We start from the raw sequence: 21,849 nt of genomic DNA on the forward strand, positions 1-21,849 counted from the left end.
ACTTAATTACCCCTGTGATTTTTTGGGGGGGGAACCAAAATAATGATTTAATTTATGTCAAATATGTGTCTTTCCTTTAAGTAATGTGCAGGTTTTAAAACTGATTTAATTTCAAAATCCAAACAGTTCAATTTTATGTTTATAAGATTAAAAAGTAAGACTTTCTTTCAATTCTCAGTATTGCTTAGCAGATATGACCATTATGGGAAATATCTTGTATATCATTCCTGATATGTATGTGTATTCTAATACCTAGTGAATCATTGTATGATGTACCATAACTGAGAAGTCCTCTGTCGATGGGCATTTAGATTGTTTTCAGTTTTTCTCATCACAAGCAGGGCTTTAGAAAACATGTACTCTTGTGAAATTGCTGGATCAAAGCATTTGTGTGTTTTAAATTTTGATGAATATTGCTAAAATTATCTTCCCCCAAATTTGTGCCATTTACTCTTCCTAGATGTTTCATGTTAACATTCTATTTTGTATTTATCATACTATAAAGGAGCTCTTTGGAAATTATGCTGTCTCCTAGCTGTTGATCATTAAAATGTTTTCTTAATACATTAAGTAATGTCTAAAAGCATTAAATGTAAGGAAATGAAATTTTCCAAAAAATTCACTTTAGTGAAAAATCTAATTTTTTGAGGAGGAAAGAATCTGTCACATATTTGCTGATTCCTTAAGAACTTCAAAACAAAACTGTACTAGGATAGAAAACTTACTAATACAGCTTTAGGAAAACAAAAACACTAATTCAGCAAGATACATGCACGCCTTTGCTTATTGTAGCATTATTTACAATAACCTAGATATAGAAGCAACCTAAGTGTCCATTGATAGATGAATGGATAAAGATGTGGTGTGTGTGTGTGTGTGTGTGTGTGTGTGTGTGTGTGTGTGTGTGTATTTAAATATGTATAAACTTAATATATAAAATAAAATATATGAAAAGCATATATAATTATATAATAGACACATGTTGGAATGTTACTCAGCCATAAAAAGGAATAAGATCTTGCCCATTTGTGACAACATGAGTGGACTTAGAGAATATTGTGCTATGTGAAATAAGTCAGAGAAAGACAAATACCATATGATTTCCCCTATATGTGGAATCTAAAAAACAAAACAAGCAAACAGAAACAGATCCATAAATACAAACTGGTGGTTGCCAGAGGGGAGCGGGGAGGGGGATGGGCAAAATGGGTGAAGGGGATTAGGAGGTCTATGCTTCTAGTTATAGAACAAGTAAGTCAGGGACCTCTGGGTGGCTCAGTCAGTTAAGCATCTGCCTTTGGCTCAGGTCATGAGCCCCATGTCAGGCTCCCTGCTGAGTGGGGAGTCTGTTTCTCTCTCTGCCTGCCACTCCCCCTGCTTGTGAGCTCGCTCTCTCTCTGACAAATAAATAAATAAAATCTTTAGGAAAAAAAAGAACGAATAAGTCACAGAGATGAGAGATGAAAGGTACAGCATAGGGAATATACTCAGTGGTATTATAATAGCATTATATGGTGACAGATGGGAGCTACATTTGTGGTGAGCATTTCATAATGTATAGAGTTGTCAGTTCACTATGTTGTACACCTGAAACTAATGTACATTTTACTTAATGTACATTATACTTAATAAATAAAATTTTATATATATATGTTCTGCTTTTAAATAAGTCGTATTCTAATTTCATAGTAGCCATTTCAGAATTACTCTAGGGTAACCTTCACACTTATAACTAAAATATTGATTTTTAGAATTTTTTAGATTGACAATTAAGTGTGCCCCAAAGTTTTAATAAACAAAATGTCACCATTAGTGAACCTGCCAGGAGCTAAAAAAAGAAAATTGTCCTGTTAAGTGTATCAGTGTTCTAAGCCTTTATATTTCCCATTGTTATTTTGCATAAATAGTTGTTTTTAAAAATCTGTTTCGTTCTTATAATTCTTATAACCTTCCAACAAAACAGAAGTTGGTTAAGGAAATGGATATATATATATGTATTACTGTTATAGATTTAGAAAAAGGAATACAGAAAGACTATGTTTATCAAAAAGGACACAAATGAAAGAGAGCTCAAATTCTTAAGTATTTTAACTACAAATCTGTACATCATTCTGATTTTACTGATTACCAATACTGACGCTTTTATAAAATAACATTTTCCTTGACTTATATATCTAAATTTTAAGAAATAGTTCTGTCGGGCGCCTGGGTGGCTCAGTTGGTTAAGCGACTGCCTTCAGCTCAGGTCATGATCCTGGAGTCCCAGGATCGAGTCCCGCAGCCTGCTTCTCCCTCTGACCCTCCCCCCTTTCATGTGCTCTCTCTCTCTCTCTCTCTCTCTCATTCTCTCTCTCAAATAAATAAATAAAATCTTAAAAAAAAAAAGAGTTCTGTCATGAAGGCCTCAAATACATTTTTGAAAATGCCCTTCGCTCATGGGTTACCCTGGAACTTCACACATCTTATACTGCTATGCAATTTTGTCCAAAAACACCTGCACCAATGATTTATTCTTTGTTCTTTCTAAGGTTTAGTGCAGAGTTGTAATTAAAATCTAACTTTATTTAAATGAAAGAAAAAAATTTAAAGTAACATTTTCTTAGCATTTGACCAAGTAAAGTAATATTCCTTTGGGAATATATCTTTCCTTAATTGGAAAGTTTTACCTTTTTATTTGTTTACAAAATGAACTAATATTTACATAATTGAATATTCTTTTTATAGTAGAGTAGTCATTGTCAGGTTGTGACAGTGCTATAGGTTTGATTTAATAGCATTGTGTAGATAAATGCAGTTTGTATTTCAGTAGTTAATGGTTTCAGCCTTCACTTGATTATTTGTTATAGAAAAAGTTATCCATTTTGAGTCTTGCCTAATTTTATCTTACTCCATTTTTCTCTCTGACAGTGTTTCTGAAAACTCTGAAATGACAAAGCTCAGAGTAAAAACAGTGAAAATACGTTGTAAATAAACTAAGAGTATAGGAATATATTGGTACTTTTTCTTAGCCTTGCAATCTTGCCTATATAAGAACAAACTATTTTAAGTAATTAATATATAGAATTTTACTCACTGAACTTTGTTAGTAGGCGGATTAGGAAAATGGAGTAAGATTTATCTTTACAGCCTAAGCAGAGTAGGGAGGGGCCCCTGTGACAGAAGCCCTGAGGCCATGTAATCAGCATGACATCAGCTGCACTAAGCTGGGTAGGTTCTTTATTTGTAAGGACGCTGGAAAAATGAACTCTATGGTCTCTTCGGGTCCAAAATACGTTTCTGTGATTATAGTTTCATTTCTATTTCTTATTTTTGCTGCGCAGAACAATGCATTAGAACCAAGCCAAATTATGAGTCGTCCTACATAGATGGATACCAAAACAGTAGAATTGTTTTGTGTTATATTAACATCCTTTATGGAATAGTAATAGAATAAATGTCTTTATTAGAAATTTTGGGTAATCTGTAAAGGAAGTGGAAAACATGGTTCTCTTCTGATCTCTAAAAAATATAAAGAATGAACAGACAGAAAAATCTCTACCTGCGGGTATGCGATTCGGCTTTTCTTACTAGCAAGTCAGAGTGACTTCTTGAAGTTCGAGCACTTCGTGCAGCACATGTTTGTTGGATGGATGTCTGCCTGGGCCAGACATGGTGGTAGGCGCTGGGGACTCCCCTACCCTTGGGGAGCGCTATGGGAAGGGCTAGCCTCGGGTACCTACAGAGAGCTATGGAATTTGTAGGACAGCTTATCCTTCCTTAGTGGCTGGAAGGAAACTTCTCGCTCAGTCGAGACAACGTGCAGAAATCAGGACACAAGACTGGTGCCTTTATTGTCTGAAGCCCGACCGTGGCGAGACGGTCATGGAAGGTGAAAGGCCGGGCCGTGCGGCATGCTGCGTCCCCTGTAGGCCCTTTGCTCGTGCGCCCTGGTGCTGCCACGCGTGACGCTTGTTTCTCTTGCAGCCGGTGGAGATCCCGGATGGCCGGAGGGCCCCGCTGCCTGCCCACTGCCGGAGCAGCAGCACGCGCAGCATCGACACCCAGACGCCCTCGGTGCAGGAGCGCAGCAGTAGCTGCAGCAGCCACTCACCTTGTGTCTCCCCCTTCTGTCCCCCCGGGTCCCAGGACGGTAGCCCTTGCTCAACAGAAGACTTGCTCTATGAGCGTGATAAAGGTGAGAAGGGAATCACCCACTTAGACAGAGGGTTCGTTGTAGGGCCGTGCTCGTTATACTCTCTTCGTCTCAGACCATTGCATCCCTTTTTTCCTTTGGTGGAAGGGTGGGGTCGTAAAGGATTGGTTAATGTAGGTTCGTTCATTGGCTTCCCGTACCCTCTTCTTTGTGACTCTCACAAACATCTTCCATAAATGTGTCAGAGGAGCGCAGCGCATGGTTCTGACAGCTAACAAAAGCTATCCCATGGAGTGCACACAGCGTTACACCCTAGAACACACAGGGCTTGCCTCCGTATCATCCGAGCTGATGATGCTTGTGGTAGAGGTTATACTGCTCATGCCTGACGGTAGATGTTGTCATCCCAGGTCAGCTTAGGAGGAAGTAATTTCTAGATACTCTTTTGGAAGGATGGGGATATTTTTAACTAAGTAGGTAAAGTTTGATAAGTACCTACCAGATATCAAGGGTTGTTGGGGTATGTAAAAGAATTGTTAACTAACTCCAACGAGAGGGCGGCACCTCTGGTATTTTTGTTACTTCTCAGGCCTCAGCTGTCTCCCCTGACTCTCCTGTCGCTGTGTCAGGCACCTGGCCACCACTTACTCTCTCCTTTCAGTTGCTGGCCCCCTCAGACCCAGACACAGAAGGCAGCAAAGATAGCCCAGCTTCCACCTCCCTAGCTACTTCCAAAGAAACACTGAACGCACACACATTTACTGCTTCTCACCATAGAGAAATCCACCGTAGGCGACCAGACTTTGAAAACTTAAAAAGGTAAAGGTTACAGAATCTTATAGGATTTTTGTGGTCCTTGTCCTCATTTGACTGTCATTCCCCTTTATTTGTTTTATTTGGAGGTATTATTACATTTAAATGGCCAGATTTTAAGTGCTCAGCCCATTGAATTTTTACATATGCATGCACTCATGAAACTACTACCTAGCTGAAGATACAGAACATTTTTAGCATCCCAGAAGGCTCCCTCGGGCCCCCTTCCCTCTCCATCTGGAAGTAACCACTGTTCTGATTTCCACCGCCATAATTTAATTTTTCCATGTTACTGTATTTAACAGAAATGGAATGGTGCATGTGTATTCTTGTGTCTGGCTTCTTTCACTCATCATTATGCCTAACTCTCTGCTGAGATGTTAAATAGAAGTTTCTTTGGACTTTGTCTTCTGCTTTTCTTTCTGTGGGTGGATCTCAGCGTTTCTCTGCTTGCTTTTCACCCTTTCATGATTGACAAGCCTTGTGCACTTCCTGTCTCCATTAAGGATGTCTTGAAGGCAGTACCACAGGCATCTCTTTGCTTCAAGTGCGAAGTCCTGATAGATCATAGAATGTCAGACGAGGGAACCTTGATTTCACTGAGGCATCATCCTAGTGGCAGAAACACCTTTAGTCACTTCCTCATAACATATACTATGGATGTTTCACAGTTAAACAAACAAGAAAATACCTTGCTTCTCATAGGATTTTGAAGGTCATTGGAAATATTTAAAGAATAGTAATTTGTTTTAGGCTACCCCAGTGGTAAATGGCAAGACAGGTCTGTCTTGATTCCAAAACCTGTATTCTGTGTTATATCAGTAGAAAGGATAAGTGCAGTTCAGGTTGACCACTCTTGCTGTTTATTAGTACGTGTAGCTGGGAAAAGTAAAAAATAGCAGTAATAATAAGGCTAGGCAGTTAATTTCTTGAGTTTTGTTTTCTTCTAAGTTTAATATTGTGGATAACTGAGAGACACTGAACCAAAAAGGAAGTGTATTAGGAAGATGATGAGTGAGTTACACTCTGGTTAACTGTTTGTGAGATTGCCTTCGGGGCCTCTGTGTGCCAGTATTCAGTGAGGCAGGTAAATACATGGTTTCTGCATTTCAGAAAAGGTACTCACTTAGATCCAAGTTTAAACCAGTATATGTTTTTACATAGAACATATGTAAGTTTAAAGGGTACCGTGTAATGATTTGATACATGTATAGATTTGCAAAATGTTTACCACAATAAGGTTAGTTACCATATCCTTCACCTCATGTAATTACCATTTTGTTGTTGTTGCTATGGTGAGAACATTAAAATTTTACTCTCCTAGCAGCTTTGGAGTATGCAATGCAGTATTATTAACTAGAGTCACCATGCTGTACCTTAGATCCCCAGAACTTACTCATCTTATAACTGAAAGTTTGTACTCTGACTGTCATCTTCCCCTATCCTTGGCCCCTGGCAACCACTATCCTCTCTATTTCTCTAAGTTCGATGTTTTTAAGATTCCACATATAAGTGAGATCATACAGTATTTTTCTCTGACTTATTTCACTTACCATAATGCCCTCAAGATCTGTTCATGTTGTTACAAATGGTAGGATTTCCTTTTTTATGGCTTAATAACATTCCTGTGTGTGTGTGTGTGCGTGCACATGTGTTTATTTTCTTCATTCATCCATTGAGGGCCACTTAGGTTATTTCCATGTTTGGGCTATTATGAATAATGCTGCAGTGAACATAGGAATGTGGGTGTCTCTTCAAGATAGTGGAATAATTGAATTCTGACCGTTTTTTAGATAAGTTAGACCTTTTTCTAAGACTTCTCCTTTTTTTGTATGTTTTCCTCTATGTCTTTTTATTCTTTCATACCAGATATCTGCCGGCATTACACAAATTTTTTTTTCCCTTATGTTCCTCTTGTTTTATTTTTTTTAATGTAAAATGAGAACATTGGTCCAGATCATCTCTAAGACCCAAGTTTTTTTCCTAATTAAAAAAATATTTCTTAAGTGAGGTGATAATACCTACCTCATATCATTATTGGGGTTAACGAGATATTGTAGCAAAGTACTTAGCACAACCATTGGTCCATAGTAAACAATAAATCGTGTTGGGTGTGGCTAATTGTGACTTTTTAAAAATCTCTGTAAAAATTATGGAGATCTCAGAATCATTTTAGACATTTTTCTGCTTTCTACAAGACTATTTCAGCTTGGGAATTAAGACCCTAGTTTCTTAACATACTGACCATATTTAGCTTTGAGCATTACTTTGTGATTAAGATTAAGCTGATGTTACTCTTCCCTGGAAAAATAGGTGACCTTATATTACAGTGTGAACTTTCTAGTTCTTAAGTAAATCAAGTCCCCTCTTTATGAAGAAAAAATTAAAATAACATCTATCATATATGCATGTATGTCTATACGTACACTCACATGTGGATTTTAGGATCAGGAATGGAGGTTTATGTATTTAACTGAGTTCATTTTTCCAGTTTAAGAAACATTTGTTGAACATGGACTGTATGTCAGGTTCTCCACTAGAGAGTGGAAAAGTAGAGATGAATAAGATGTGAAATCTGTTTTTAAGGAATTTATGGTCTAATATGGAATAATAACGTAAACAAATAATACACTATTATACAAGTAGGTTTAGAATACCAAAGGTACTGAAGAGGGAGTTGTTAGTTTTATAGTTTCTGAAACCTACACATGTTATGTCATTTAAACTATAGAAATAGTCTCTGACTCATTACTTCTCTATGTACAGTCTGAATTTTGTGTTTTTTGAAGATACTCATTTGTCTTCTAAGTTGCATTTTTCAGTAAAGAAAAAAAATGGAAGCTATAGATTTTGAATAGGTTTGTTAACTCTGAAAACGGCATTGATACTGTAATTTTGTAATCAACTCGAATATATTTGGAGTACCTACATATTCTGCAGTTCCTGTAGAGAAACTTTTTCTGTGGTAGAATAGCTGGCTCAGACATTGTAAGGCCCCTGGATAGGCATGCTCGAGAGGGGAAGGGGTAGCCATTGTACATACATGCTCTCACGAGTGATGTGCTGGTGAGCTGATTAATTTTCTGATACTCATCTGTGACATACTTATCTTTTTTCTGATTTTGCTAACAATACTTCTTTCTATTCCTAACATATATTTTTTTCCATGAACCATGTATAATTTGGGACCTATAAAATAATTTCAGTTGATCAGTATATTGGTTTTTTTCTTTGGCTGTTTCAGTTGCAGTGCCAAGACAAAAACACTCTGACTATTGAAAAAGGTCCCGCCATTAAGAGACTGTTTTCAGATTTGGGATTTCTTTGTTCTTTCTTTTTTCCTTTTTTGCTAGGTTTTCCCAGTGACCTAAAGACTGAAGGCAGCCTGGTCACATGTATAAAGTTGTCAGGCTAACTAACCTAGTACCCACCACAGTTCCTACATTATGGTCCATGTGGAGAATTCAGGATCCAGAATAAGAGCTCTCATCTTGACATCCTCAGAATATACCCTAAGAGTTAGCCTAAATTTTTTTACATTATCATGCCCAAAATGCAAGGAGGAAAATAGTCATTTATATAATACAGATGGCAGCATCAGAATATTCTTTTAGCAGCTCTACCAGTGCTCCTGATGGTGGCCAGAGTGGAGCTGGGCGAGCCACAGGCTCGAGACATGAACCTGCCACTTAGAGTTGATCTTTGGCACAGTTCACTTAGGCAGTTGTTCTACAATTCTGCAATTTTGCAAGATACTGTGGAAACATTGGTTATTCTAATCATGAAGTCAACTGAACCATTCTACTCAGGCCAGCTACTAACAGTCATATTCCAAGAGTCTATAAATTGGGTACTTGGAACTTAAACTGAATTTTCCCACAAGAACAACGTATGTTATGTGGATGGAGTTTCCCAAGACCTATTTACCTCATACTGTGATTAACTCATAAATATTAATATTCCTAAACTTTGGGTGTTAGGACTGAGTATCCGTTGGTTGTAGGGGAGAAAAAAATAAAGTATTATCTTGTCTTTCTGGGTCCAGGGCTGCCCCTAGTCAGACTTTTGAAAGAGACTCTTTTTGACATCATCTTATTCCTTTCTACATACATTTTAATTCTATTTGCATTTATCACTAGGGCTCCTGTATCTCTAGGGCTCTTCTTTGACCTTTGCCCATAACAGACTTTAACCCTCTATCTTCTAGAGAGCCTACAATCAGCCGAGATTTTGTGGTACTTTTTGTGTTTATTCTGTGAAAATAAATATGTTGGATGTACTGCTTTTAGCCACTACATCTTAAAATCACTGCTTTTGAGCCTGAGTCTGTTTCCTCTATCAAAAGAATCTCCTCATGTATAGGAGGAGATGTTCTAGGATGCCTTATCTTAGAAGAACCTCTTGGTGGTAAAATCCCAAAGAGTATAGAGATACAACACTGGAATTATTCCATAGGTTAATGATGACCTGTTCTAGAATCCTGTCCCTAACATCATCTCCCTGATTCTCTCTTTCAAGATAATATGTAAAATCATATATATTCCCATTGCCTGACAGCACAGAAGAAGCATCCAGTAAATGCCTATTTCCGCTCTTTAGAAAATGTTCACCGTTGCCCTGATGGCAGATGCTGTGCTAGCGGCCTATGGATGATGAGTTATTGCATCTCAGTTCCAGTAGTTACAACCCAGATTCTAGAATAGAAACAAACCAAAATTTATTAACATGCCTACATATATATATTTCACTTAATCTCCTATTATCTATTTACCAGAATATAAGCTCCAGTGGGAGCGGGTAACTTCATTTTGCTCCTTGCTTTCTCCTCAGCGAGTAGAGTAATGCCTGGCCCAGAGCAGTGCCTAGTGGAGAGTCTTTCGAGTATTCCTTTGGGACCTTTCTTTATAGTATGTCCATTTTTAAGGGTATGTTTTTATAGCTGTGTTGAACATCAGTATCCATTTCTTTAGGTTATTAAATAGTATGTTTTAGGCTTTTGAATGTTCAGGAAGGGTGTGATAATGTCCTCCTCCCCCATCATCACCAAAAAAACAGGACCGTAAAGAGAACTAAACAACTAAGAGTATACTCCTTTAGTGATGGGCCTTTGGTGGAAAAGAAGCCATGAAGTTCAAATCCCCCTATTGAAATGATGTGAAAGGAAGTAGCTTTGCTAAAATCCATCTCATTTTCCACTCTGATCATGACTGGGGAGAAAATAGGGTATCAGCTAGAGGAAAAGGGGATCTATTTAATTTTTTCTCCCTGTTATCTTTTGTGTTCCTCTAAGAAGAAATACCAACACGTAGAGGCCGTTCCTTACACTGTGTCTCCTCGTGAGACTAACAGAAGGCAAGCCCAGTGAGGCTGTTACCTGAGCTATGAGATTTTAGTTAGAAGCATGGAACGTGAGACTGGAAGGAACGTGATCGATCGCCTGTCTAGTCCCGCCCTCATATCTCCAGTGAGGGCACTAGAGTTGAGATAGATCAGAACTTAGTGAGACAGAGAGCCTAACGGTAATGAGCTCTGACTCGGGTACAGCCGGGTTGAATCCCTGCTCGGCCAATTACTGAACCATGTGTCCTTGGGCAAATTACTCAGCCTCTCTGTATCTCAGTGTTTTCCACTATAAATTAGGGATAATGATGGTACCTGCCTCATAGGATTGTTACAGTGACTAAATGTGCTCAGGTGAATGTCATCTCCTGTAGTATTACCACAGTCCTAGGAGTAGGGACAGTGTTGTTATTTTAAGAAAGGGGAATCTGAGGCGTAGAAAATGAAGTCACTTTCCTGAACTCTTTGGAGTACAACAGTGATCTTCTGTCGGAACCTCATATGACTACTTGCTGCCCTTGCAGGAGGAATAGCCTCATACAGGCCGTGAGCTGTGAAAGGCCCTGGTGTGTGGAGAACAGTCAGAAACTGTGTGGCTGGAACACAGGGGTGAATAGTGGGGAGCAGAAAGCAGTGAGGGGGGAGAGGTAGAAAGGCCACTGTTTCATAAGGGGCCTTGTAGGCCTTGCGAAGAGAAATGAAGGAGCAAGCACAGATCTTTTTCAGCTAAAGGTCATGACCAGCTTTATCTTTAAGGGCCACACGCAGGTGGAACCACAGAAGTGGAGAGACAGCAGCAGGACAAGGTAAGGTGCCCTTGAAATAGCCTCGTCCTGTGGTCTCCAAACTTGGTTTATGACACGCCCTCTCAGCAGTGTTTAATCTGTTCATAGATTTCTAAGTTATGTATATATTTAATTCAATCCACAAACTAAACATGTTACTAGCGAAGCGTACTTTCTTACTCTTAAAGATAGAAAGTGAGTATGTATAAATGTTCTAATATTCCTGCATGTCAGCAGATTGTTTTGTGTCCCTGAGCTGGGAAACGACAGGTGCAGGTCAGAACGAGGCGGAGGGCTACCAGAGGAGTTGGAGGGCAGGGGCTGAAGAGGACTCAGCCGCATCTGGGGGCTGATGGACGGATGAGGTGAAGAAGGGTAAAGGCCAGGTTCTAACAAGAGTTCTGGTTTGAGAGATGCGGAAGGTGATTACTACCATTAATTAGGCACTGAGTATCAGAGAAGGAACAGGCTTTAAGGAGAAGACAGTGTTAAGTTTAAGATTCTATGTTGGTTTCTGCCCAAAGACATTATAATACCATTTTTCTTTTGCAAGAACTGGGCGGGGGGGGGAACGTAAATACTGAGTTTTACCTAATACGGTAAGACAACAATTAAAGCATTTTGCTTTGCCTTCTATTTTGCACATAAGTGCTCAGTAAATATTTAAGTGAGCATTTAAAATTAGAGTGAAACTTTTATTAGAAGTGTTTATTTTTCCCCATTAGGATACTTTAGGAGCAATTTAATATGAACAGTGTATTTTAGTTTTTTGAAAACTGATGTCCCTGGAAATATTTCCATTTAAAAAGCTCGAGTATAAAAACTAAGATTATATCAGAATGATCTTCCTGAGAACCTTAATTACTTTTCAAGATACAAAATATTCTGTATAATCTGAAATTTATTTTCGGTATAGCCATTGTGAGTTATATTTACAAGAGGCAGGATTTTAGTCCATAAATTGGTTTGAGGACTATGTTCAATACAGTAATTTGCTTTCATTTTTAACTGCCATGTCAGATAGTCAAATTCAGAGTGAGGAGTTAGCCTATCAACGACTCCAGGTCACATTTGGAGGTAATAAAAAGCCCTGTTCTGCATATCAGGATTACGTTTGTGGAAGAAGGATTGTAGTTACTGTGAGTACACAAAAAGGAGCAGCTATGATTTGTGTGCTTAATTTACAAATTGTTATCAATTCAGTGAATACTTAGGGAACACTAAATGATTAAAACACCTCCACCCATATGACAAATATTTAATTAATGGAACCAAACATTTGGAATGTAAGTTGAGCCCAGTATTCAGAACACAATCTTATTTGAAAGAGAGTTCAGAAACTTAAGTAGTGAAGGTTCTGATAGTAGTTTTTCCTCCTGACCCTTTATTGCATGCTGGTCTAAGGGAGATATTAGTGACAACTGATGTCTTGTTTTATTAAAATTCTGTAACCTTCTCATAAAAGGTTGACTTTGAAATTTTAGAGACACCTTAGAGACTATTTCTGAAAGACAGATTTTCTCCTTATTTGTTCCCAATTTGGTCTTGGAGTTAACGGGACACATTTTCAATACAACTGGTAATAACGACTGGTTCCAAAATTTGTTGCCAAGAAAGGCTATACATTTTTGTGTTCCCCTGATTACATTAGGCCATTGAACCACACTACACCTGATAATTTCATTTCCTGAAGCAAAAGAAGTAATTTTAATACTAGAGTGGTAACTGTTTAGGTCCTATTTGGTCAATCATATTTCTAATCTAACTCTATTGGCTAACTTTTCATTATGTTCCTCATCTGTCATTGAGTATAGTTTTGGTGGAACTCTACCCTCACTCACCCAGGCTCTTACTCTGCTGTGAAGGCAGAATAAGAAGGACATTCTTCTGGTTAGGTCTTCACAGAGGAATCTATAGAATCTGTGCTTTAGACACTGATTTGAATTTCAGGATAATAGATTTCTATATGCTGGAGGATGACCTTATGAGCTGGTAGAGTTTGTGCTAGGCAATCTAACCTGGGGAATCTGGTATTCAGATATTACCCTGCCTCCCCACCAGACACCAAATCTTACCTTTATGCACCCGAATAGAAGTGGAATGTGTGGATCTTTTAAGAATAACTTTCTCGTTCTTCTCTTCTGCTGAGAGAAAGTAGAATAGGTGCTTAATTTCTGAATGGTTCACCATTTTAAGTTTGCAGACTAGGAATGACGTGTTCTTTGTACTGTTGCAGTTGTATTTATTGAGAGCTCACTGTCCCGGGCCCTGTGCTGATTCTTTTATACACATTTTTCATAGTTGTCGTATGAGTGGTTAGTCCCATTTTACAGATCAAAACAGGGTTCAGACTTCTCCTAGGTCATGGTGTCAGGCCTGGTAGACGTCACAGGCAAGGTAGCCTGACTCCAAACCAGTGTTTTGACATTTTCATGATTGGCTCTCAAATTTGGCTCTGCGTTAAAAGCATCTGGGGGATTTAAAAAAAAGGGAGGGGGGTGGAGCACACGCTGGGGAGGAGCCCCAGACTAATTAAATCAGAATATCTTAGGGATGAGGTCTGGACAGTGGTATTTATTGGTATTTTTGGAAACATCTCCTAATGGGTCTAATGTGAAACCAGAGTTAAGAACCGCTGCTCTGTAATTACATAGCTTGTTTTAGTACTAATTTCACTTAATTTGATAAAGTGATCTGATAGTAGGAGATAAAGCACATCTAAAGACTTCGGGCTAGAATAGAACCATGGCAAAGATTTTACATACCTACCCACAGAATGACTTAACTGAATAATACGATTTTTTTATACTGAAATTGTGGACCGTACTTAATATACCAGAAATAATGAAGGCTGTATATAAGGAGAAATTCAGAAAACTCGTAACTATAAAAGTACATGTAGTTTAAAAAATACTATTTCTATATGGAATTCCATTGTTTAAAATGTCTCTAAATTTTCCAAGCTTTAATTCATTATCATGAGTTTAAAAATATTTGACAAGCTACTTGTATTTTAATGGTAAATATGGTACACATATGTAAGTATGATCTATTATAATAGCCAATAAAATATTTCCATACTCCTGATTTTCAGAGTTGGGTGATTCTTTATAAAGATAGATAAGACTGTTATAAATACAGGCAGAATCGTATTTGTTACATTTCATTTTATTGACATTGGCTATGATGTAAGAACATAAAATAACACTTAATGTGAACTACATGTCTAGTTACTTCCTACTGAGAGGTAACAGAATGTGAAAATTTATTATGTGTGTGAACAAGAGGGATTGAATTAAGATTACTGTGAGACTTTTCATCTTGAATCTCCTGAGCAGGCATGCTTACCTCACATTTATGTTCTGTTACTGAAATGTTTATTAAATTCAACACAGAGTTTCAAATGAATCAATTAGACTCCAAGTCTGGAATGGATAGAATAGGTTGTTCATGTGGGTTGTTTTTATTTATTTTTTAAAGATTTATTTATTTACTGTAGACAGAGAAAGAGGGAGTGTGGGGGGAGGGCCAGAGAGAGTTTTAAGCAGACTCTGCACTGAGCACAGAGTTCGATGCGGGGCTCGATCTCACAACCCTGAGATCACAACCTGAGCTGAAACCAAGAATCAGACGCTTAACCGACTGTGCCACCCAGGCACCCGTATGAGGGTTGTTTTTATATCATGCCATTTTGTAAAGCAAAAAATATATATACCTTGTATGTTAGAACCCTTAAAAATGTCACAGAATTTAGGACTAGTGGTAATTCCTTTAGTTATCTAGAAGCTCAGAAAGGCAGTTGTGTTCAAAGTTACACAACTAGTGACAGAGCTGAAACCTCAGATGGGGTTTCTCCATCCCTGCTCCTCTTTGTCCTCTACCAGACTGCATACTTACCTGAGGAAAAAACTCCAGATTCAACAAATCTGTTGATGGTTTCAATTTTTTTCAAGCTTTGTCTTTCCAGACCACCAAACATTCAAATAAATTTACATATATATATATATTCTCAACAACAAAACCCAACTTTTTTAATTGAAGAGGCAAAGAGATATAACAGTACTGAATACTATCTTTCTAGGATAGCAGTATGTTTATTTTTTAACATTAATCAGCCCCCCACCCCCAAAAAAGAACAAGAATGTTTTAAGTGGGTAAAACTCTCAAAATATAAACCTCTGAAATTAGAAAAACGTTTAAGAGGAAACACTGTTTAATTTAGCGTAGATGTTAATAGGAAGATAATCAGTTTTACAGATTGTCCAACTCACATCTAGCTTTCAGTTCCGGGAGAGGCCTTTGAAGCCATTCCTGAAGTCAGCAGAGAAATCCTATGGTCGGCCTGGTGACGTAGTAAAGAAGTAGAGCCCAGAAGACTGCAGCTGGGGCCAAGATGACTTTTCTGACGTGCTGATGGGGAGAGTTCTCGACCACTGACATGGTCACACCCCCGCCAGCAGTCCAAAAAGGCTTGTCACAGCCATTGAGCCCACGGCTTCAGGCCAGTTGTGCCCTCCCCCAGGGACTGCCGTCACCAATGGGAAGCTCCACGGAGGCATCACACGTCACCTCTTGGTCTTGCATTGCCTCTACGGGCCTTCTTGCTGCTTGGACGGGAAAGCAGGGTCAGGCTGTATTACACTGAGCTCAGGGCCTCGTTCTCGCCACTTTTTGACCGTGGACCAATCTTTTCGGTCTAGCCTCGCTCAAATAGAGAGCAGCAAACTCAGACGCCAGGTTAATGGTGTTTTGCATCCACCTATGGGAGAAAAGTACATTCTCCCTCCTGCCTCCCATTTGTTTAAGTAATGTAAGATGAATGTCGAATCTAAGAAAATCCTTACATCTGAATGGCACGTGAAGAAACCGAACTTAATTCTAAGACCCACTTCCTTTCACAGGACTGTGTATAATCCGTAGGAATATCCATAATAGTAGTGACAGAGAAACTGGGGGGTTTTCTAGGTTTCCTAGTGGTGTGGCCTCGTTATTTGGTAGGCACTGATTTCCCAGAGTTATGGCCATATTTAAATGTAAGCACGCATCTCCAGTCCCAAGACTAACATAGATGCTCTTTGAATCATTCACCAAATACACCAAGTGTGCCTCAAGAGTCTACTTCTAAGCATGTATTATACAGTTCATTAATGATGATAAAAACATTCCTATTACTCAGATTCTGAATGTCACGCTGTGTTCTGTAGCCTAAACTAAAGCAACTCATCAAAATTGTGACAAGCGTAATTATGGTAGCAATGCCGTCTTTCAAAAATATACATAAAAACCATACATCTCAATAGATCATGTGCTTAGTATTTTAGCAGTGGGGATTTTTTTGCATTAAGCCAGAATTTGTTTAAATGGGACTATTGTATTTATACAGGTATGTGACTGCCTTTACAACTTGGCATCTTACAAAGATAATGACACATTTTGGTGGATTTGAATTTCCAAAATCCTTTGCCAGGTAGGAAAGGGAGAAATTACATATAGGTCTTATGGCTTTTCATGAATAGACCATTTTCTTTTTTTGGTCAAAAATATGAAGAAAACATATTAGGTAGAGATGCTTTTAGACTTCTCATGCTTCTAGTAGCAAAAATACAAACTGCTGGAAAGATTCTTTTATATAGAGACCTTTTAAAGGCGAAATTCTGAGCGAATTTTTATTCTTCATAGTGGGCTAAGGGGAAAAGACATTATGTGTTGTAAACCTGTTTTTCCCCTGCATACATTTATTCATGGTGTTTAGTAAAAATAATGTTTCTGCTAAGAACGTTCATAATGAAGATGATTCCTCATACTAAAATTTTCAATTAAATTGGTGGGACAGTGAGAAAACCTAGAGGACCCTGTATTATAACCTCTTATAATTCTTTTGCATGATTTATACATATTACCCCATTCATTTACATTTTGAAATACATGCTCTACTGTATTCGTCTTCCAGATTATAGCTCTACTTTATTCAAAATGCAGTTTCTGGACCAAAATAACCTCCTTTTATGTTCTGTGGTATGGCAGATTACTGTTGCATCGAAGCTTTTATTTCTAAGAAATGTACTACATGAAAGTGTTAGTAATAGCTTTGCAATAAAGGAAGCTCTGTGGTGGAAGCAGAGGGGCCATAGTGGATAAACTGTGCAAAAGGCTGCTTGTTTGGAAATCAAACTTAATTTAAAAGAGCTTTCAATCACTAGTTAATATAACTGCTTTAAATTTACAGACAGTGGGAGTAGCTCACCGTTACCCAAGTACGCTTCATCTCCCAAACCAAACAACAGCTACATGTTCAAACGGGAGCCCCCAGAGGGATGTGAGCGAGTGAAGGTCTTTGAGGAAATGGCGTAAGTAATGTCTTTTCTATCAGCTGGGATCTGCAAAGCTGTAAAGCTTTTTACTGAGACCAGTTGATCACAGATGAATCAACTACTCCATCCAGCTGATAATGTGTTTCAAAACCAAATTATGAAAAGGGAATTGAATAGGCAGGAGGAATCTTAGTGGACAACTGGAGTCTGTGTGCTGGAAATACATAAGCTAGTACAAAGAAACCTGGAAATTCATCCCTACAACCTAAAAGATCTATTTTTTAATCACTACAAATTTTCCTTTCAAAAAGCTCTATGAATTTGGATGGCTAACAAGAAGGCGTTTAGCGGCAAAGTTAATACCCAAGTGTGGCTGGCCTTATGACAGGCCCCCACAGGCCAGAAAGAAACTAACCTGGTCTCCCTGTAGACACATCTAGCGTGTGTGTTCGTTTAATGTAGACTTCTCGTTCGCAGGGTCTTTTTTTCTTTTTGAAATTTCAGTGTGCATAAATTAGAAATTAAAGGAAACAAAGTTCATGCTGTAAATACTTGGCAGAGTGGCTCAGGAAGAAAAGAAAAGACAAGACAAGACTGTGTGGCTGTTGGACTCACTCATCCCTTCGTCCCAGTGCAGTGCCTGGGGGAGGCCGCGGTTACTCTTGCGACCTGGAAGGGGACAGAGACCGGTCTTGCAGGAATGCAGGAGTTGATGGCTTAGTTCCTGGGAATGGGAAGGGAGGAAAGGCTTAAAAACCCTGCTCTGTTGGGCTGACTGGCTCTTTGAGAAATTACTGAAACTTTTTTTTTCTGATCTGTTAGTAGAAGTATGTATAGTGATGCAGAAAAAGGAGAAAATGCTTAAAACCAAATACATGATTAGGTAATCCCTCTCCCATTATACTTTTCCTTAACAGAAAAGGTCATTCTACCTGGCATAATCTTTAACTAAAGCATAGGAGGTTTTTCCATTTTCCTAAATGATTGAAAGCAAACTAATGATCTCTGAAAAAATTTGCCCAGTCCTTTTGAAAATCCTTTTGTCTCTGATACCACTCGGTGCTGTGTACGTCCCTGGTCTGCCAGCTGACTTGTGCTATGGAAGATGTTTACCCCTCTGTGTACACTTAACTCATTCCCTGCCATTCACATTGTAGCTGTGGTAGAGAACTCCAGCTAAGTCAGAAAGCTTGGAAGCTTTTAGTGATTGTGAATGTCATTTTGTTTTGTGGTTTTAGGTCTCGTCAGCCTATCTCAGCCCCTCTCTTTTCATGTCCTGACAAAAACAAGGTTAATTTCATCCCAACCGGATCAGCTTTCTGTCCTGTAAAACTTCTAGGCCCTCTCTTACCTGCCTCCGACCTGATGCTCAAGAACTCTCCTAACTCAGGCCAGAGCTCGGCCCTGGCCACCCTGACCGTTGAGCAGCTCTCCTCCCGGGTTTCCTTTACGTCTCTTTCTGACGACACCAGCTCGGTGGGCGCCCTGGAGGCCTCCGTCCAACAGCCATCCCAGCAGCAGCAGCTCCTGCAGGACCTGCAGGGCGAGGAACACATCTCTGCTCAGAATTATGTGATCATCTAAAGCAAAGGGGGAGCTGGCCTCTACCCTACCTTCACGGATTAGGAACTAGACCTCAGACATCTTATCTGCATGGAGTGACAAACTTTCTGAACACCACCACCACCAACAGAATACTTATCAGCATCGTAAAGTATCTCTTAACACTGATCTTGGCAGGGACGGAACTCCTATTCAGCAGTTTTTGTGGAAAGCAGTACTGCTTGCAAAATGTGTGTGTCATTCAGCATTTTAAGTGGAGACTATGCATTTCATAGTATGTTTGACAGATTAGTACTGTGTCCTGTGTTTTGTTCCAAATTCTTCAGTATAAATAAGCTCTATATCAAAAAGTTGCCTGTCTAAATAGAAGATGTCTTGCTGTGTTTTGTCCTATGGAAAATACTGTACTTCAGGATTATGTTTACAATTGATCCAGGTGTTTGTTTCTAACTTCTGTAATACATACAATGCAAAAAAATAATAATAATAAATGGCCACAACAGTTGCACAGTGCCCACCCTATGGCCTAGCTTCAGGTACTTCAGTTGAAGTCTAAACTCAGGTAACTTGGAATGTATATCATATTGGGATATTAAATATTTCACAGCTAAAAAGCTAAAGAGGGAACATCACTCTTTTGCCTTTCCTTATTTTATGCATTTCCCTTTCCTCATTACATTCCACATTCTTAGAATAAGAAGTGCATTCAACCCTAGGAGAACAATAATCCTGGACATGGGTGAACATGAGGAGAACCAGCAAATCTGTGGTGTCTGACATCATTTTTGTCATGCGGTTACAAGTAAAACAACTGTTGAATTCACTTTTCAACATGTGTAAATGTGGCTTTTTTTTTTTTTTTTAAACAAGTTCAGGTGTTGCTCAGTTCATGACTGTTACAGTGTTGCAAAGAAAGTGTCTCCGGTACCAGACTGTACATAAACATTCCAGTTGTGTGTGATGGAATTTAACAACAAGAAAGTCTAGGTTTAACAGTAAAACAGTGAACTCTCACAGGGGATGGGAGAGAGTTTTTGTTTATGTTGGCCATCAGCGTCATGAAATGCTGTTTCAGCTAAAGGCATATTGATGTTCAGTTTCTCTCTTGGAAATTCTTTAATTTGAGGGTTTACAAATGACACGCTTTTGGTTATTGTTTTCCTCGAGCAGTTGAGGTGCATGAGTTGCATTCATGTGGAGAGAGAACGTGTGGGTCTCAGAAGTAATGCAGCACTGGAAGCTGGCTGTTTGTGGGGACTTAGAAAAAGCAGCAGTTTGCGGCTGTCTCTTCAGGCCTCTCCTCACAGTATCGTGGATGGTTCTGTTAGTATTTCGGATGTGCAAAGTAAAGCAAAAACCCAAGTAAATTGCCTTGAACTTGCAGACTTGACCTGAATTTTCAACGAAGTTGTGTGAAGAGAGCCCTAGATAATCCCGAGTGGTCAGTGGAAGAGCCCAACTCTCAGACTTTGTTTTCTGCAGCACAGAGCGTCTCCAGAAGCAAAGGGAAGTTTTCGTATTTTTATTCCATTGCTTTTAGTTCAGTAAAGCATAGAGTTGTTTCATCTGTACCTACAGTATATGGCACCGTTTTCTTAAGAATTAGGGGAATAAGGTGCCTACAGTCACGGGAACGTTTCAGTTCCCTTCAGTCATTCCTTGGGGTTTTTTGTTTTATTTTCTAAGGAGGCTGAAGAAGGAAGAGGTGATAGAGAAGAAAGCAACACCATTGATTTTTTTAAGAAATGATATATATATATATATATATGTATATGTTTGCGTGTGTATGTATTCTATGTATTATTTTGTTATGAACCCAATTATCTTCTTTCCACCAAAGTTTGCAGTAATATTCTCTCCTGAAGGTGCATTCTGGCTCCTTTAAATTAGTCAGTGTTATATTGTAGGAGACTGTCATGGAAAAGGACTCAGTTTACTTTTGCCATTTTCACAGGGGAACCTTTTAAAACAATCTCTTCAGCAGCAGACACCTTTAACCCTAATAATCTCAGGCCTTGATGAAAATACTATATTTTGTAGATTATGGTTAAAGGGAGAAAATTATTAGTTCTGTAAGATAAATATGAGCTCCATTAACTTCTGATATCTGGTTTAGCATTACATAATGTGTTGATCTTATGCTCTGCTTTTGTCCAAATATGATGCAATAGTATCGATATCAATTTCTGAAAGATGGACTGAATGCTTTTTTGGTGATGAAATCTGATGTACGGTATTTATAGTGACATGTGCTTTTATTTTCTCATGAGAAACTAAATATTAATTGTGTTGTACATTTGTTCTTAGCATATATTAAAGTTTTGAACCAAATGTGTTAAAGCTTATGCTTTGCCATGTAAATTTCCCAGAAGTTGTTGAGCTCAAATGTATCCTACATCCAGCTGTAGAAATTTGTCAGAAATTGTTTAAATTTTGTATATAGTTGTACTGTTTAATTCTAGCCACTGCGCTGAACAGTATTCGAGTTACCATACAATATGGCTTTACACAAGGAAATGTGTGGCTTTTGTTTTGTATTTTTTCAGTATAGAAGTTCCTGTGTCTTATTTAAATAAAGTTATTAGTAAAACTGGAATAGTTCACATATGTCTTTGGAAAGACTGGGTTGTTAGCATCTTACCTTGACAGAGACGGACTCAGATCAGGGTGATGGCAGTACCCAGCGCTCACTGAATTCCTGACCTGCATCTCTGGCACCAGAGGGACTCTGGATGAGACTTCCCAGCCGGTTTCCTCCGGACGTGTCGTTGACATGCTTTCCATCACAAGGTGAGGAGCCGGATGACTAAAGTTCAAGTCTTTGTCCTCCTCTCCCAGCTATGAGCACCTTAAAGAGAGAGAACACTGTCCCCACCTCTTTATTTTATACCCAGGAAGTATTTAT

General features: G+C 38.7%; 1 protein-coding gene across 1 annotated transcript in view; it reads left to right on the top strand.

Annotated features, from left to right (window-relative positions):
- Positions 1-21,540, top strand: part of GLCCI1 (glucocorticoid induced 1) — a 103,446-nt gene extending 81,906 nt beyond the window's left edge. Inside the window, exons 6-8 of the mRNA XM_073898878.1 lie at positions 3,964-4,174; positions 17,297-17,417; positions 18,620-21,540. Of these exons, the coding sequence (XP_073754979.1) occupies positions 3,964-4,174; positions 17,297-17,417; positions 18,620-18,965 (678 nt within the window). The 3' untranslated portion in view covers positions 18,966-21,540. The remainder of the gene's footprint in view (positions 1-3,963; positions 4,175-17,296; positions 17,418-18,619) is intronic.
- The last annotated feature ends 309 nt before the right edge of the window (positions 21,541-21,849 follow it).

This window comes from Callorhinus ursinus, unplaced genomic scaffold (genome assembly GCF_003265705.2).
Source record: "Callorhinus ursinus isolate GAN/ISIS: 27379988/994484 unplaced genomic scaffold, GSC_fseal_2.0 scaffold12, whole genome shotgun sequence".
Classification (NCBI taxonomy): Eukaryota; Metazoa; Chordata; class Mammalia; order Carnivora; family Otariidae; genus Callorhinus; species Callorhinus ursinus.